Source organism: Balaenoptera acutorostrata, chromosome 11 (assembly GCF_949987535.1).
Source record: "Balaenoptera acutorostrata chromosome 11, mBalAcu1.1, whole genome shotgun sequence".
In the NCBI taxonomy this organism is placed as follows: domain Eukaryota; kingdom Metazoa; phylum Chordata; class Mammalia; order Artiodactyla; family Balaenopteridae; genus Balaenoptera; species Balaenoptera acutorostrata.
In genome coordinates, this window is record NC_080074.1 from 21547579 (window position 1) to 21565701 (window position 18123).

General features: G+C 43.3%; 1 protein-coding gene across 7 annotated transcripts in view; it reads right to left on the minus strand.

Annotated features, from left to right (window-relative positions):
- Window positions 1-17690, minus strand: part of ANO4 (anoctamin 4) — a 450211-nt gene extending 432521 nt beyond the window's left edge. For 5 of the 7 annotated variants that reach the window (XM_057556948.1, XM_057556947.1, XM_057556949.1 and 2 more), the window contains exons 1-2: window positions 17322-17690; window positions 4690-4773 (exon numbers count right to left, since the gene is read on the minus strand). In XM_057556948.1, the coding sequence (XP_057412931.1) occupies window positions 4690-4773; window positions 17322-17442 (205 nt within the window). In that variant the 5' untranslated portion in view covers window positions 17443-17690. Of the gene's footprint in view, window positions 1-4689; window positions 4774-5579; window positions 5779-17321 lie in introns of all 7 variants that reach the window. The other 2 variants (XM_057556946.1, XM_057556951.1) reach the window with 2 other exon arrangements.
- Between the last annotated feature and the right edge of the window lie 433 nt (window positions 17691-18123).

Sequence of the window (18123 nt, forward strand, 5' to 3'; positions counted from 1 at the left end):
TGGCCTCGTAGAATGAGTTTTGGAGTGTTCCTCCCTCTGCTATATTTTGGAAGAGTTTGAGAAAGATAGGTGTTAGCTCTTCTCTAAATGTTTGATAGAATTCACCTGTGAAGCCATCTGTTCCTGGACTTTTTTTTTTTTTAATTAATTTATTTTTAGCTGTGTTGGGTCTTCGTTTCTGTGCGAGGGCTTTCTCTAGTTGCGGCGAGCGGGGGCCACTCTTCATCGCAGTGCGCGGGCCTCTCAGTGTCGTGGCCTCTCTTGTTGCAGAGCACAGGCTCCAGACGCGCAGGCTCAGCAGTTGTGGCTCACGGGCGTAGTCGCTCCGCGGCATGTGGGATCTTCCCAGACCAGGGCTCGAACCCGTGTCCCCTGCATTGGCAGGCAGACTCTCAACCACTGTCCACCAGGGAAGCCCCCTGGACTTTTGTTTGTTGGAAGATTTTTAATCACAGTCTCAATTTCAGTGCACGTGATTGGTCTGTTTATATTTTCTACTTCTTCCTGGTTCAGTCTCAGAAGGTTGTGCTTTTCTAAGAATTGGTCCATTTCTTCCAGGTTGTCCATTTTATTAGCATATAGTGGCTTGTAGTAATCTCTCATGATCCTTTGTATTTCTGCAGTGTCAGTTGTTACTTCTCCTTTTTCATTTCTAATTCTGTTGACTTGAGTCTCCTCCCTTTTTTTTCTTGATGAGTCTGGCTAATGGTTTATCAATTTTGTTTATCTTCTCAAAGAACCATCTTTTAGTTTTATTGATCTTTGCTACTGTTTCCTTCATTTCTTTTTATTTCTGATCTGATCTTTATGATTTCTTTGCTTCTGCTAACTTTGGGGGTTTTTTTGCTCTTCTTTCTCTAATTGCTTTAGGTGTAAGGTTAGGTTGTTTATTTGAGATGTTTCTTGTTTCTTGAGGTAGGATTCTATTGCTATAAACTTCCCTCTTAGAACTGCTTTTGCTGCATCCCATAGGTTTTGGGTCGTTTTGTTTTCATTGTCATTGTTTCCAGGTATGTTTTGATTTCCTCTTTGATTTCTTCAGTGATCTCTTGGTTATTTAGTAGTGTATTGTTTAGCCTCCATGTGCTTTTGTTTTTAACAGATTTTTTCCTGTAATTGATATCTAGTCTCATAGTGTTGTGGTCAGAAAAGATACTTGATACGATTTCAATTTTCTTAAATTTACCAAGGCTTGATCTGTGACCCAAGATATGATCTATGCTGGAGAATGTTCCATGAGCACTTGAGAAGAAAGTGTATTCTGTTGTTTTTAGATGGAATGTCCTATAAATATCAATTAAGTTCATCTTGTTTAATGTATCATTTAAAGCTTGTGTTTCCTCATTTATTTTCATTTTGGATGATCTGTCCATTGGTGAAAGTGGGGTGTTAAAGTCCCCTACTAAGATTGTGTTACTGTCGATTTCCCCTTTTATGGCTGTTAGCATTTGCCTTATGTATTGAGGTGCTCCTATGTTGGGTGCATAAATATTTACAATTGTTATACTTCTTCTTGGATTGATCCCTTAATCATTATGTAGTGTCCTTCTTTGTCTCTTGTTTTTTCCTGGTTTCTGATATGGCTGGCAATCCTTGGTGTTCCTGGGCTTGTAGGCATATCACTCTAACCTTTGCCTCTGTCATCACATGATGCTCTCCCTGTATGTATATATCTGTGTCTCTTCTCATCTACTTACAAGCAGGACATGAGTCACATTGAATTAGAAGCCCCACCCTAAGTGAATATGACCTCATCCTAACTTGATTACATCTGTAAAGACCCTATTTCCAAATAAGGTCACAGTCAAAGGTACCACGGGTTAGAACTTCAATATATCTTTTGGTGGAACAAATTCAATTAGAAACACCCTGACATGGTGGCCACAGCTGACTAGACCAGGGAATGGTACTAGGCCCACAGCAATTTAACAGGAGTGACATCCAATGGGAGTTGGATTACCTGGGCTCAAATCCCAGCTCTTACTACCCATGTATTCTTTATTACTTTTTAACCTTTCAAGAACTTAGGTTCCTCATCTGTAAAATGGGGGAAATAACAGTATCTATCACATGGGATTGTGAGGATTAAATGAGCACAGAAAGCTCCCATATGGTCCTCACTGTTTACCCCTCCACTTTCACTGACAAGTGTCTTAATAGAGGTCTCTACTCACAGCTCATCATTCCTTATTCAGAGCCTTGTAAGCTGGCTCCCCTCCCACCATCCACTGGCATGGGATGTCACCAGGGCAGACTTTTAACTTTAACCCTCCTCAGTCTCCCCTTCTAGAAATTCTCTGGGCATTTCAAGAAATGTACTTGCTAGGTTTTCCTGTCACTGCCGTTATTTCTATCCTAATTGTGCTTCCCCCAAAGATTGGTCTTTGACCCTCTACACACTCAATATACTGATGCTCACTCTTATAATCTCATCCTCTTCCAAAGATTCGACTGAACTCTCTGGGAAGAGAATGCCAATATCTTCATCTCCTGCCCATTCTCTCCACATTTCCAACTTCCTGTGGGTCATTCTGAGGTGGGGGGGTCTCACTGGGACCTCAAACCCAACACACTGGAACCCTAGAGCCATGCAGTCCTCTTCCTGACCTCTGTATTTCAATGAACGGCTCAGACTCCCTGTCAAGCTGACTCAAAGTCTCAGGGCACACTATCTGAGGCATATCCAGGCAATGACTAGTCCTCCTGGCTCTTCCATGCCTCTCCCTCCAGACCTGCCTCTCTATCCCACTTCCCAAGTTCATTACTGTCTCATGTCAAGACCACAGTCAGAGCCACTTACTCTGTCATAACACCAGATTCCCGCACATGAAATCCATCCTGTTCACCACCCGAATAACCTTTCATACATGCATTCATCCTGTCACCCTCTTACTCTGAACTCTAAACGACCTCCCACTACTTAACAAATGTCCTTAGGAATGTCATTTTAGGTTATTTAGTGTTTTCACACCAGGGTCCATGAACTCTCCACAGGGATTTTTAAGTTGTTTTCATTTTTCATTTAAAAGTCAACTTAATCATTTAAAAATGAATATGTGCATACCATGGACCAAATTTTGCCACTTAATTTTAGTGCCTGAGTGTGTGCTTTTGTGTTTCCTTCAAGTTGGCACCAGTTGATACACTTAACGAGAAGAGGAGAGAGATGGGAATGTCAAGGTGCATCCATACCAAACAAAGATCCAGTAATCTCACCTGAGTGAGCATTAACAGAGATGTCAGAGTGGGTTGAACAGAGAGAGGTGGTGACACAGCAGTTACCATAAATACTGTAAATACTGAGCTCAGTGCAAAGAACCTTCACTGCTGCAGCCAGGACCACGTTGCATTACAAGCAGTGACTGCATTTCAGCAAAATAACAAAGCCCATCATCTTAAATTAATGCCGTGAATTTGTGGTTGTTTTTCTTCTCAGTGCTTTCAATTTCATTTACAAATTTGATTTGATTTTTATGGCTATTTGGAAAATAAGGGGTCTATAGTTACATTTTATGTTGGAACATACTTAGGTATCCTTGTAATAAAAATAATTTAAATCCATTTTAGAGGCTCATAGTTATTACTTCTTTTTACAGGGGTCCACATTGCTGGAGTCTGAGAAACCATGACACTGTGTTTCAAAGCATGAGCTTGTGTCAAACAGACCTGGACTGGAATCCGAGGCACATCCATTTCTGGCTGTGAGGCAAACAGCAAGTTTCCTCATCTGTAAGATGGGGAAGTGACAGTACCTTCCTCATAGAGTCCCAGTTAAGTAAAATAATGTATGTCAAGGGCCAAGAGCAGCTGACAAGCGCTAAGTGCAAAATAAATGTTAGCTGCAAGTATCACCATTATTCTTTTTTTTCTAAGTCGTAGCCAAGATTCTGAAATCAAGAAAAGTTTGAAAGGAAGTGGAAAGGAGAGGAAAGATTCAGCAGACAGAAAAATAATCATGGTCACTCTTCCCTTTTTGACCAAAATAAAACATGTTTAAGGGTGAGCAGGAAGGCGGCTGGGAGAGTGCTAGGTGAACAAAGTATATTCTGCCAGGATCCTACCATCTCCATAGTGGGGGGGGGGGGGTCCCTCATCCAGGGGGAAGGGATAGAGAACCACACGCCCCAAACTGCAGACTTCAAGTTTCTGAGAAGGCCATGGGCTATGACATGAAATTTTATTTCTGTGAAGTCAGGGGACAGGACAGCTGGCACACACAGAATCCCCCAAAGCATAGCTAGCATTCAGTAACACTGATTTGTTATTTTATGCATGTATGCATTAACTTATACTTATGGGAAATGTACATTTTCTATTTGCAGTTGTGATATAAATTTTCTTTTTAAAATAAATGAAAATAAATCTTAAAAAGTCAGTTTTAATATTAAGTACATAATAACATAGGTGATACACAAACGAAAGAGAAAGCAAATGAAGAAAAGTTGGGAAACCTGTGTTTTGTTTTGTTTTGTTAATCTCTCTGGATCACATTTCCTCCATCCATCTCTATGCGAAAGCAATAAGGATCCACAAGAGGGCACCCCAACAAGGTGAGCCCACAAGTATTTGCCCTGATTCTGAAAATAAGTTTGATGCGCTTACCCTTTCTACTCACTCCTTCCATAGCCCTGCACCCCCAACCTTTATAGGCAATAATAGTTTTCATTAAAAACTGGCACAGTTGCTCACCTATGGTGATCTGGCTGACACAACTGTAGTAGCTGCCCGTCGTTGCGGAGGAAAGGTTGTAACTCCCACTGCTTATATCTTTGTCTGTTTAAGAAAACAAAAGAGGAGAAGGTTAATTACATCCTGGTAAACACCATGACCACAAAGTAAATATATGACTGCTGGTAAATAAACCAGCTGTCTGTGTCTGAGTATCTCATAGTTATTCATTGGTTCATTCATTGACATTTAGGGAATGTTAGGTGCCAGGCACTTGGAACATTTCAACAAACAACCCAGACTGTCACACAGGCAATTTCAGTTTGGTGTCACTTTATTATAATGGGGGGAGGGTGCTGGGGGAGGGTTTCAGGGGAAGTTGAGGAAACACCTGACCCAGACTAGAGGGTATCAGGTAAGGCTTCCTGGGGGAAGTGAACTAGGCAAAAGGGGGATGAATTGAGGGGAAGGGTCCAGGCAGAGTACTATCATCTTGTCTGGAGAGTCGGAAGCCTCTGCTTCACGAGTTAGCAGCTGAACACAGCACAAGAGAGGTGCACAGCCGCTGGACTACGAGGGGTCTTATAAACCACGTTAACAAGTTTGGATGTTGCCAAGAGAGCAGGATCCCATTTTCATTTCAGAAAGATCACTTAGAGGCAGCAAGGAGAACAGTCAGGAGGAAGATGAAAGGAGAGGCAGAAAGACTCCTTTATGAGGCCACTGCAGTCATCCTGATGAGAGATGGTGGTGGCCAAACCACGGGAGGAGCAGCCGTGGAGACAGAGAAGTGGGTGCAATTCCCTGCGAGGCTCGAGTGCAGCCAGCTGCGCTGCAGTCGTCACTACCGTGAGCAGACCACGCTCCCGACAGAGGGGCAAAGACGCCACAACCTCCCATCCACACGGCACCTTAGCATTTTCAGCCACACCGTCTCATGCACCGCGTGAAATAGGGCGAGCGTCACCCCACGTCTCTGATGGAAAAGCTGAGGCTTCAGGCAGCCGAGCACCTTGCCCGAGGTCACACGACAGCATGTGGCAGAACAGAGCTCAAATCGAGATCAGCACTGCTTCAAATTGTTTATGAAGAAGGCAGGGCATACGTGATCTAAAATATCAAAATAAATACATATTGTCTACTATAAAACGCTACAGTTTACACAGAGTTACTATAAGAAGGGTTGCGAAACGGACCTGAAGGAAATATTTGAATATTACATGTTATGTGATACCAGGAAAACTTTGAAACTCTGATCTATAGTGATGAAAATTAGAGGTCCGAGGGAAAGAAATAATTAAGAATGTCAAATGTAGTCAAAGAGAAAGCGTTTCTAGAAACGTACTGAGTCATATTTTAATGAGAGAGCAATGCGGATTTTTAGAGAAGATGGCTTTGCAGATGAACATTCTAGGAGGAAAGAACAGCAGGTACCTGGACAGAGGGCAGGAAATGGGAGTCATCCGCCGGGGTGTCCGGATATGCTTGTGGTTTGAAAGCAGCTAGAAAGTATTGACAAAAGCAGGTAATGAGCCAGAGGGCGCGGAAGTAGTGGGGGCCCTTAGAGGCCACGTCAAGGCCACTGTAGGTCCACAAACAGGGAGGTAAAAAAATATTTTAAGACTATTTTTATCGTGGGGAAAATTAATTCGAGCAAGTGCATGCGGCCAACTTCTCCTCTAAGAAATATTCCCAGACCATCCCCCATCTCTAGGGGGCTTCCGGGAACAGTAGACACACCTCCAACAGTACTGCGCATGCGAGATTGCACTCGTTTTACGGGTATCCCAAACCATGTGCTTGTCAAGGGCAGGTCCACACGTTTTTCAGTTTGTTACCTCCAGAGCTTAGTGCTTTGCCTGGCATAAGGTGAATCCTCAATATATGTTCGTTGGTTGAAGGAACAAAGGAATGCATGAAATTAAAGAAAGGATAGCAAATGACCATTTCCCCTTCCTATTAGTTGTAACTTCAGTAGAGGTTGCCGTGATCAACACGAAGGAGCAATGGGCTTGGAGTCAGCACACCTAGGGTTTGAAGCCCCAGCTTTGCTGCACATGAACTCCTTGAACTTGGTCAAGCTGTTGACTTCCTTTAGTATTGGTCTTTCCATCTGAAAATGGTGACAATAATGCTTATCTCACTTTTTCTGGGCTAGGGGTTGGGAGGTGGAAGAGGATGAGGCATGGCTAATAAAAATAAGTCAGCTACACAAAATGCACAGTTAGCAAGTCATTCCGTATATATCTGTGGAATCAGCTGAATCAACAAAACCCAGACCTAAAACATATCAAACTAACTTCTCTAAACTGGTCATTCCTAATTTTTTTTTAACCCTTCACTAATGATCTGTCCTTAAAAGATTTTGGAAAGGAGAAGACCTCCCAGGGACAATGTCAATGGCATCAAAGGGGGGAGGGGGGTGAAGGGAGAGATTCAAGAGCCACAGAAATGGCTCTGAATGGAGAGAAAAGGAATGAAGAAGAAAAGCACATTGAGAAATCAGTAATCAATGAAGAAGCAGAATGCTTGAATTAGTAATGAATGCTTGGGAAGAGGCTGTGCATACATTTGAACAGGAAAAACTACTGAAATTTGACTTGAATCTGAATGGTAAAACTAGGGCATAGTTTGGGTGGCAATATTTTGAAAAGACTCAAAGAGCAGAAGTACAAAGACCTGTGGCAGTTTTGGTACAAAGTGACTCTGTAAAGGAAGGTGTTTTCCTATATAAGAATTAAAACAAAAATGTTAGATTTTTGTGGGAGGGCTTGACTATCCATTTAATCCTTTAGGAACAAACCGTAGTTAAATAAACAAAATCAGGTACCTAGTGGAAAAACTTGAGACTATGAATGAGGTTAATAAATTTTGTGGGTTCTGGAGTCAGTATCCAGATTAGATACCTGGTTCCAACCCTTGGGCACAATACTTTATCTCTGCGGGGCTCTGTTTCCTTGTATGTACAATGAGAATAATAAAGGCACTTACTTTATAAAGTAGTACATAGGAAGTGTCCAATTAGTGTTAGCTATTATTTTTATTTTATACTTAAAAAGAACAAAGATATGCATAAAGTGGAATACCATATAGCAAAGGAAAAGAATGAAGCAAAGCTACACAAAATACTATCAGTGGATCTCACAAACATAATGTTTAATGAAAGAAGCAACACCCAAATGATATATGATTCTATTTATGAAAATTTCAACAACAACACTAAATTGTATTGTTTATAGATGCATATATAAATGGTAAAACAGTAAAGAAAACTAACAAAATAATTAGCACAAGTCAGCATGGTGATTCCATTTGGTGAGGAAGAAAGTAGTTTGAAACTGTGAAAAAGTACAGGGAGTGGGGGTAGGTTCTGTGGTGCTGGGAATGTTCTATTCTTGACCTAGGTGGTGGTAACACAGTATTCATTTTATAACTATTTGTTAAATTATAAATTTGTCTTGCCCACCTGTCTGTATGTACAATAGCTTTTTTAAAGAAGCAAAGGGGGCAGAAATCACAGTAGGGCAAATTAGGAATGCAAATTCTGCAAAAAATGTCTAAGAAAATGAGATGGTGGTGGATTCATAAAACAATAGTCATCAAGTACTTACTCCTTGCCAGGCACTATGCTAAACATTCATTACTTCATTTGTGCTCCAAAACAACTCTTTTAAGGTAGGTGTGATTATCCCACTATCCAGATGAGGAACTAGAGGCTCACAAAGTCAGGGAACTTTCCCAGAGTCACACTTCAGGGAAGTCACAAAGCTGGAATTAAAACCTAGGTTTGTCTTACACTAGACCAATATTTGAGAACAGAGGCAAAGACAGAGGAGGACAGATTAACATCATAAGCTGTGTTAGGTGGATTCCTGTTGTATCTGGTGCTACATCTTTGACAGTCATTTATCTGATGAGGTTCTGCAGGGAATGAGATAGACATCATCTCGGGGATTCTGTTTTCAGAGGCCCACTTAACAGAAACATGTGACGAAATTAACCCAATTTTCTTTGTCTCAAATTATTTTGGGTATACTTCTAAACAGCATGATCTTATAACCAAATAAAATCAGGCCCATCTCAACATTCAACCTATCTTTCATCTTAACCACAGCAAAAAAAGCAGGTACCATGCCTATTTTCATCTTTCCACCGAATGCAGAATTCTGGTAGATATGTAGGCAAAACTAAACAAAAATTGTCAATATAAAATGATAATTATAATATCTAATTTGGGAAATTTTTTAAAAGAAATATAACTAAAATGCAAAATAATCATAGTATACAAAGCCAGGAGCTCGGTGCTTAAAATCAAAGTATTATTCAGGGGAGAGGTTAACATATTAAATTTAGAGTTAGAGAAACAAAATGTAATGAATATGTGTAGAATTTGTTAGGTAAGATTTAACCACAAGTAGAAGGGTAATTATTAAAATAACAGAAATAAACTATATTTCCAAACCAGTTTGCTGTGCTAGAGGGGGTGGAAGACATATGGTGGGGAAGAATGGGAGAAAAAATTTAACAAAAAAATTCTACTTAGATAAGGGAAATAAATGAGAATTAAAGCATAGGAACAAAACAAGACAAAGAGAAAATCTGAAGTAAAATGGTAGAATTAAGGTCAATTACACTAGTAATAACAATACATGTAAATGGTCTAAATTTGTTATTTACGAGATTGTGAGATGGATTTGGAAAGCAAAAAGAAAATCAACTAAATGTTATTTATAAGAGAGACACTTAAAATATAAGGACACAGAAATGTTGAAAGTAAAAGATATAAAAAGATACAGCAAGCATTAATCAAAATAAAGCTAGAGCAGCTATGTTAGTTTTAGATGAAAAAGGCTTTAAGACAAAAAGCAATTATTAAGGATAAAGACGGTCAATAAATAATGATAAAAGGTTCAGGTCTGATTCTTCAGGAAGATATTAAAAAATGTTACATCTGAGTTACTTGAGATAAAATAACCTCAAAATATAGGAAGCAAAAATTAATAGAGCTACAAGGAGAAACTGACAAATCCATCATCAGAGGGGGAGATTTTAACACAATAACTGATTGGTTGAGCAAGAAATGTTTGGAAAAATACGGAAAATTTGAGACTGCAAATCACTTGGGTATCTTGTTAAAGTGAAGAGTTGATTTACTATCTCTGGCATGGGCCTGGAATTCTGCATTCTTTTCCATTTTATTGAGATATAACTGACAATTGCATTTCTAATAGACTCCCAGGTGATGGCAATGTTACTGGTCTAGGATCTCCAGGTCCTGGTAAAATCCTCCCCTGGAATCCACAATCCATAAAGCCTGGGAAAACATCTCACCGCAAGAAAGGAAGGACAAATTAAAAAAGGAAAAGAAAATGTTTTCATTAAACCCTTAAAAACATATTAGAAGTCTGCTTATACATATGGACAGATGAAACTCAAGAATTACCAAACAGACAAATGATGCATAACTACTGAATTTACCAAAAAATTCACCATACGATTCCTTTAATTACTACCTTACACAAGTGTACTGGAAATACCATTTAATTTACAAAATACATATTTATTGTGCAGAGTGAGCTACAACTGTTTACCGCATCTGTTTTTTTTTTTTTTTTGGCTTTTTGTAAATCACTTAAAATTGTTTATAAAAGGCTCTAGAGAATCCACTAGTAAAAAAACAAAAGTGTGGGATGTGTGTGTGTGTGTGTGTATGTGTGTGCATATGTATGTTCCTCAGAAATATTGGTGTGATTTATTCTATGTCTGCTGTGTATTTTATAGGCTTACAGAAAAGTTAATATTCAAGTCCAACCCTTTCCTCCTAGCTGTGTAGCCTGTATCTCATCACCTAAGCTCCCTGGGCCTCAAATTCCTCCTTTACATTGTGACTGAAATTCATTTAGAAAACATTGAGTGCTCAGCGCATACAGTAGATGCAGGCTGGCACCAGGTAGGAAGTGGTGCCTTGGAAGGTCTCCCCTAAGGTGTTGATGAATCAATCAAAGTGTAGAGAGTGTGCTTCACTCCACAGAGCTTTCCCTACAGCAATGACGATAAACACACCAGAGTGCTGGGTACTACACTGCTCTAGGACTTTCTAGGTTTTCATAACATTTTCACCTTTGCTCGTTCACGTAACTCTGCAGCAGCATTAGGAGACAAGCAGGGCAGGGACCAGCTGTGATAGTACTAGGAGTTGTTCCCTCCTCTGCGTCTCCCACTGGACCTGAGCTAGACCCAAACCCCTGGAGGGCAAGGCCATCCCTTATTCACCTTCTGTCCACAGTGCCTAGCTCTGCCTAATGCCTAAAAAGCACAATAAATGTTTGCCAAAGACTCTAGTAAGCTTTCAAATACTATAGTCACCATTCCTGCATTTTAAACACTGGGCCTGATACTCATTATCTCAGCTTCCCTTTGATTCCACTCTTGCAGGCACAGTGGCAAAAAGGCCTTGCAGGAACCCTAATTAGAGAAAAGCCTTTCCTTTCCTTTCTTTTCTCCTTGTACTTATTTGATTCAGTGTTGAAAATCCCACATTCTTTTTCATTTTTTCCGGAAGGTAAAGATCCATGCCTCATCATTACAATGTAAGATTCATGAGAACAGTTTTTAATTTTGTTTTTACTTCCAGAACCCACAACAGTACCTGACACATAGTAAGCACTCACAAAACATATGTTGAATTGTTTGTTCTAGAAACTTCCTTGGTAGCTATGGATTGTTTGTCTAGGACTAAGTTCTAATAGAAAAATCCACATGCCTATTACAAAGAACATCATGTTTTAAAGGAAAAGATTAAAGTGCTCCTTCACAGGATCAAAATAAAATTTTAATTTTGCCCCAGAAAGAAACTTTTGAAGTGTGAAGGGCTGAAGGTCAAAAACTAACCTGTGTAGGCTTTGCTGCAGCTTCTTAATCAAAAAGGATCCTAAATCAATGTTGACCATGAGTGTCTGGATTGCAAAATGACAAGCATGCCAGGTGGTAGAGGGCAAAAACAAGAGAAGTCCTCAAACAGTTCCTTGGATTTATTTTGCGGCTAAAGCATGACTTCCAGCCCGTTAGCATACATCTCATTTTACCACGTAGTGTGGACACTTTAGCTCTTTTGTTCATTCTTATTTTCTGAAGCGTAAAGGTTCTATTGCTTATTTGCAATAGGACAATGAAGTTTTAAAAATGTGTGTGTGTGGTGTACTACCCCTTGCTAGAGTCCATTCAGTCCTTCAGTCGATCAGACAGCCAAGGATTGCTCACCCAGTATATGCCAGGTGCTGGGCTAAGCACCAGGAATATAAAGATAAAGATGTAGTCCTTGGCCTTTGGGATTTTACAACCCACAGAGAGAAGTCCTCATTACAGTACAAAATGAAAAGCTGTTGGGGAGAGGAGTACCCTGAAAGGTTCCAAGAGAGGAACCCAGTAGGATGGGGAGGTCAAAGGAGAGGGGGAGTGAGCCTCAAAAAGGAGGAAGGGGCTGTGTTTCAGAGCATGGGCCAAGGTTCAGACACCTGAGAAAACCAGGTGCAATCAGCCACGCCCAGCCACCTCCCTCCCTATAGGGTGGGATGCTGGGGCCGAGGGCAGCAGGAAAGAAGGATGGTCAGCTTCTGAAGGGCCTTGTTTGCCAACCTAGGGAGGTTAGACTTTGACCTGTAAGCAGAGGGGAGCCCTTGGAGAGTTTTAAGCAGAGGAATAACAGGATCAGATTTGCAACTGGGATCAGAGAGGCAGGGAAAGAGGCAGAGGGACAGCTGGGAGGCTGCTACCGCAGTCAAAATTGGCAGTGACGGTGGCCTCGACCAGCATAAGAGGAGGGGGCAGGGAGAGGAGGAAACAGAGCAGAAAGACTTTAAGGAAGAAGAATCAATGGGACTTGGTAGTTGAGAGTATATGGGCTGGGAGAGGCAGTTGACAGTAATAGCTATGCTTACTGAGTACTCCCTATGTGTCACTCATATGCTCTTACAAGTACTGTTGCATTTAAACCTCAGAGTGACCCCATTTTACAGATAAGAAAATTGAGGCACAGGAGGTGAATTGGTTTGCCCAAGGTGACTGTTAGTATATTCTGGTAAGGGAGGACTCAAAGACGACTCCCAGGATTCTAGTCTAGGTGACTGGATAGAGCACGCTGGCCCCTGCCAATGTCTCCTGTCTTGGATGTCATGCTCCACCAACACCATGCTGCTGGCAGCTGCCTTTATGCCCCCTGCCATCTATCCCCTTCATCTTTGTTCATGCTGTTGCCCCTCCTTGGAATGTCCTTCTTCTCCCAATTGGCCTTTTAACATCGTCTCCTCCAGGTAACTCTTCCTGACCTATCCCTCACTCCCCCCATCCCCTCTCCCGCAGCACTGCATTATAAATCTCTTTAGGAGCCTGTTTCCTCCAGCTGACTGTGCTATCCTGAGAGAAAGAGTGAGATCTCATTTATTCTGGTACTCCATGGTCCAGTAGCTGGAGCTCAGTAGCTGGAGTGATTCTATCGGACACAGGTATGGGAGAGGAATTCTGTTTTGGACACAATGAGTTTGCAATGCCAGAGGAGTATACAGGTAAAGAAGTCTAGCAGACAGCTGGGTAGACAAGCATAGCACATACAAGAAAGAAGTTCTGAGTCAGTGATTTCTATTTGGGAGTCACCTGAATAAAGACAAAATGACAGGTGCGGAAGTTATGTCCTAGGCTCTCACCTCTTTGCTTCGCTCCATTCTGTGTTGCATGGTTAGGCTTGGCTCTCATTACACCCCTCTCTTATACCCGCTTCCAGTCAGATGACCTGAAAGTCATCCACTGCCTTTTAGCCTTTGCTCAAGCCATGCCTTCTCCCTGGGATTACCCACACAGCTGCCCATACGTGGTGAATGTCTGCATGAACGAGCACATTTTCTCCTCTTCCTAACTGCCCCTAGCCCCAGGCTCTTGAGCCAAACTATCCAGCCTGCCTTCAGGCCCCCTACTCATTAAGTGAGACTAAGTAAATTCTTCAACCTATCTGGGCCTCAAGCTCTTCAAGTGAATATAGGGCTAACATTGGACTAGTTTCTTAAAGATGGTTGCGAGGGGCTTCCCTGGTGGCGCAGTGGTTGAGAATCTGCCTGCCAGTGCAGGGGACACGGGCTCGGGCCCTGGCCCAGGAAGATCCTGCGGAGCAACTAAGCCCGTGCGCCACAACTACTGAGCCTGCGCTCTAGAGCCCGCAAGCCACAACTACTGAGCCCGCGTGCCACAGCTACTAAAGCCCACGCGCCTAGAGCCTGTGCTCTGCAACAAGAGAAGCCACCGCAATGAGAAGCCCGCGCACCGCAATGAAGAGTAACCCTCGCTCGCCGCAACTAGAGAAAGCCCACGCACAGCAACGAAGACCCAATGCAGCCAAAAATAAATAAAATAAATTAAAAAAAAAAAAGATGGTTGTGAGATTTAAATGAGCTAATTCGCATAAAGTGCTGTTGTTACTGTTTGCGTCCCAGCATAGCCCACACTTCTGCTTACAACTTTGTCACCCCAGTTTACAGGCCTCCTGCTAAGAGACCGACTCTGCCCGCAGGGCCATTGTCTCTCATTTAGTAGATGTCTAATCAATGTCATCCAAATGTTTGAGAGTGAGATTATAAAGCCAAGGACAGAACCCAGGCAAACACCTACATAAACAGATGCAGGAGTCCACAAAGAAGAAGCCTTTTAACAGGCAGGAGGGAAACGAGGGGAGAATAGTTATAACAACAAAACTGGCTCTGACTGCATTTCCTTCGTCTTCTACTTGCTCTCTCTGCTCTCGCCACACTGACCTTCCCACTAGCCTTGAACATGACAAGCTCATTCCTGTCCCAGGGCCTTTGTACTTACTGTTCCCTTTGCCAGGAATGCGCTTTCCCCGCATAATGACATGGCTTGTTCCTTTCCTTCATTTAGCCCTTCCCTCAAATATCTCCTCAGAGAGGATTTCCTTATCTGAAAGAGCCCGCCCCCCCCCCCCCCACTGTGCTCCATAAGCTCCTCAGGCCCCTGATAGAGCCTCCTCAGATCCCACGCTGACAGCTCAATGCCAGGCCGGCAGGTCCAACCACAAGTCCCTTCCTGGTGCAGCCTGGGACACGGCCCCCTGTGCCTTCTTTTGCGTGGCCAAGAATGAATCAAGTCCCGGTCCCTTTTCTCTTGTCATCCTCCTTGGTCTCATGCACGTGGTTACATAATGAGCTAAAAGCATTTAAGAACCTAAACCATGTAAAGGACAAGGAAAGAAAGATGAGTGGTGAGTACGAAAGGCTGAGACATTTAAAATCCAGAATTTTTAAAAGTGCATCATCCATTGAACATATATTTATTAGAGGACATATCACAGTTATCGATTATCCTAATCTCATTCCACATTTCTAGAGGATACATGTCTAGATGGTTGCCCAAAAGTAAAAGTTCATGCCAAAATACAGAAAAAACAAGTTCCAACATAGGATCAAAAAATGCATATTTGGATGGGAAGCTAATGAGGTTTAACTGGAGGCTTCTGCTAATGAAATGCATACATATGCCAAATTTCTCTCTCTTCTTAGGAACCTAAAACACACGGTCTACACTGTAACTGTTCATTCTCTTGGCAGCCCCTGTGCTAAAGACAGGATTAAGGCATTTATTAAATCAGTCAAATGAATATAAAAATTGAACCCTCTAAATTCCAGACAAGAAACTTAGATCATCCCCCATCGTGATATCTAAACCCAAATCCAACAGAATTGAAAGAGGACTTTTTTTAAAGCAGTTCGATTTTAAGAGAGATGAAGGTTCCAGAGCTGGACCAAACTCTCATCAGAAAATAATCTCAGCATCCAGTGGATGAGGAATATATTGAATGTGCTTGGTTTTGCTTTCACCAGGTTGAAAACACTGATGGACTAATTTACCTTGTCGTGTCTTGGGTCACATCGCTACAGACCAAGAAACTAACGTGCACTTAGCAGCCAAGTGTATTCACCACTTTAGGGATGGGGGAGGGAGAAGAGTGTGTCAAAAATATATTTAAAATAGCACAAATTCTAATTGAGATATTTACTTAAATCTGTCTCAGTTCCCTTTAAGGTTCTAAAGAGAAACCCTTGTAATTCTTAGTTGCCAAAAAAATGATCTGCCACCTTTTTTCCTTTAATTACTGAAATATACTTGCTTTTCAAAAACAATTCACTTCTTCTGACTCCATTTTCTCCACCTGGGTGCCCAATTAAGCTTTTAAAGCGTCTAGAAATTTATGGAACTGATTATTATGTAAACCTCTTACTGACAGTATCCACAGGATGGTATGTGAAATCTAACATCATGTAAAAACCAGAAGTTAGATTCTTCTGATAGAAAAAGGTGTAAAAATAGGTTTCTGCCAATGAATATGACTAAAAAACCGTCAGAATGTTGAATTATCCCCAAATGGTAACCCAAGAATGACAACATTATGTATTAAACATGCAGCAGGGGCAGAACAACCCAAATTCCAGCAGAAAATGCCCCGAGTTAAAAAAAAAAAAATAGTCCACTAGTATGCAATTTGTAATCTGCTCACAATTTGTTAGGTTCCCAAGTATCAACTGTAAACCCTCAGAGCCACCTGAGTGATCATTTTACACAGTTTAAATCCCAAGAAAAAGAGACTGACCCCTTTAACCTTGGGAAAATGAGCAGGGGACATCACTGGTCTGGAGAATGAAGCCTCCATGCCAAAGGGCAGCAATTTCCCTCCCACCAAGCCCTGGCTCAGAGGTGTCCACGCAGAACATTCCCCAACAATTGCTCAGTACCTCCGCGTTTAAAACGCCAAAACTAGATGTTATCACAGCAACTGCTTGCAAGCCAGGGTAAGGGAGGGAGGTCTACTTGAGTTTCCGTCTCCCATAAGCCGGTCTCGGCAGCATCTCTGATAAAGGACTAAAGAGAATTGCTTTTTCCACGCAAGCAGAAATGTTGATTAAAAAAGGCTTGTTGGCTTCCCAAGTGTCTGGGATTTCTAGCTGAGTCTGAAACCTTCACACTGTGATTTCATTTTCCTTCAGAACTGTACAATACCTTAAACATAATGATTAAAAAATATATTTCTTTAACAAAAAAGGGAGGAAAGGAATGTCTTCTATTTCCATGCAACTTTTATTTCCAAGCTGATTATTTTTGTATTAAAAACATATTTTGGTGCGTATAATTTAACCCCATAGCATCTGTCAGAGAGATGTTCTCATCTCTAATTTACAGATGCAGATATGCAAGAACAGAAAAGTTTAAATAACTTGCCCAAGGTCAGTCAGGGACAAGATATGCAAGGACTGAACGCAGATCTAACTCCAAGCCTCACACCGCTAGAAAAGGACTCAACACCCGTGTATACCTTCCCCTCGGTGGTCTGAAGCGAACGGAATTTTACTGGAGTGCCAAAGCTCGAAAACACCTAAATTTTAGGCGTTTTTACTCCACCGACTCTTTCTACAAACCCCCCCTTCCCAGGTTCCAGGCAGCCTCGGTCCCCCAGCCGCAGGCCAGCGCGCGCTGCAGCCGGCGCCCTCCCTTCCAGACCCTCCCGGGAGCCGAACCCCAAAGTTTCCCGGGGTGATCAGACGGCTCCCGGGTCCTGCCCGCCCCAGGAGCCCCGAGAGCCCGCGACCGCCCGCCGTTACCGTATGCCGTGAGGGAGGCCATCCTGGCCCGCGTCCTGCCCAGGCTGGCCAGGGCGTCGGCGACAGCGGCCGCCTGCGCGTGGCGCCCCTGGACGGCGGGCTTCCCACCCCGCGAAGGCATGAGCTCGGCTCCCGCGGCGCCCGGCCGCCCAGCTCCCGAGCACGCCCAGTCAGCCCGCCGCGGCCGCCCCGGAGAGGTGCGGGCGGCGCGCAGACACCCGGGGCCGGGGCTCAGCTGCCAGGGCGCCAACGGGCCGCGGCGCTTCGGGTCCCGGCGGGGATTGAACCTGCGCCGGAGGACGCGCGGCCCGGGGGAGGAGGGGCGAAACAGGCGGTGGGAGGGGCCGGGCGGAAGCGCGAGGCTGCTGCGGCCCCAGCCGGCTGGCGGCGGGCGGGACCCCGGCTGAGTCGACGCCGAGCCGGGTGGCCCTCGGGGCGGGGGCGACAGGGTTGACGCGGGCAGACGCGGGATCGGGAAGTCCCGAGCGCGCCAGGGCTTCCGGGACCTCGAGCCTTCAGCTCCCTTGCTAGGGAAGTTCCCCTGGGGAGCGTGCCTGGGGATGGGGGGCGGGGTCCGGCCGCCTGGGACTCCAGGGTGCGATTCCCAGCCCAGGCGGCAGTCTCGAGAAGGCTTTGCCTCCGAGGCCAAAGCCCGGGGGCGAGTGGCAGCTCTGCCTTGAGGACTTTTATTAATAAGTCCTTGACCGCTAAGTACCGAGTTCTGACCACGACAGTTCATACCTGTCCCAGCAGCAGCATCCTGTCACCTTTATTCGTGCGTCTCTCTCCCCACGAGGCTGTG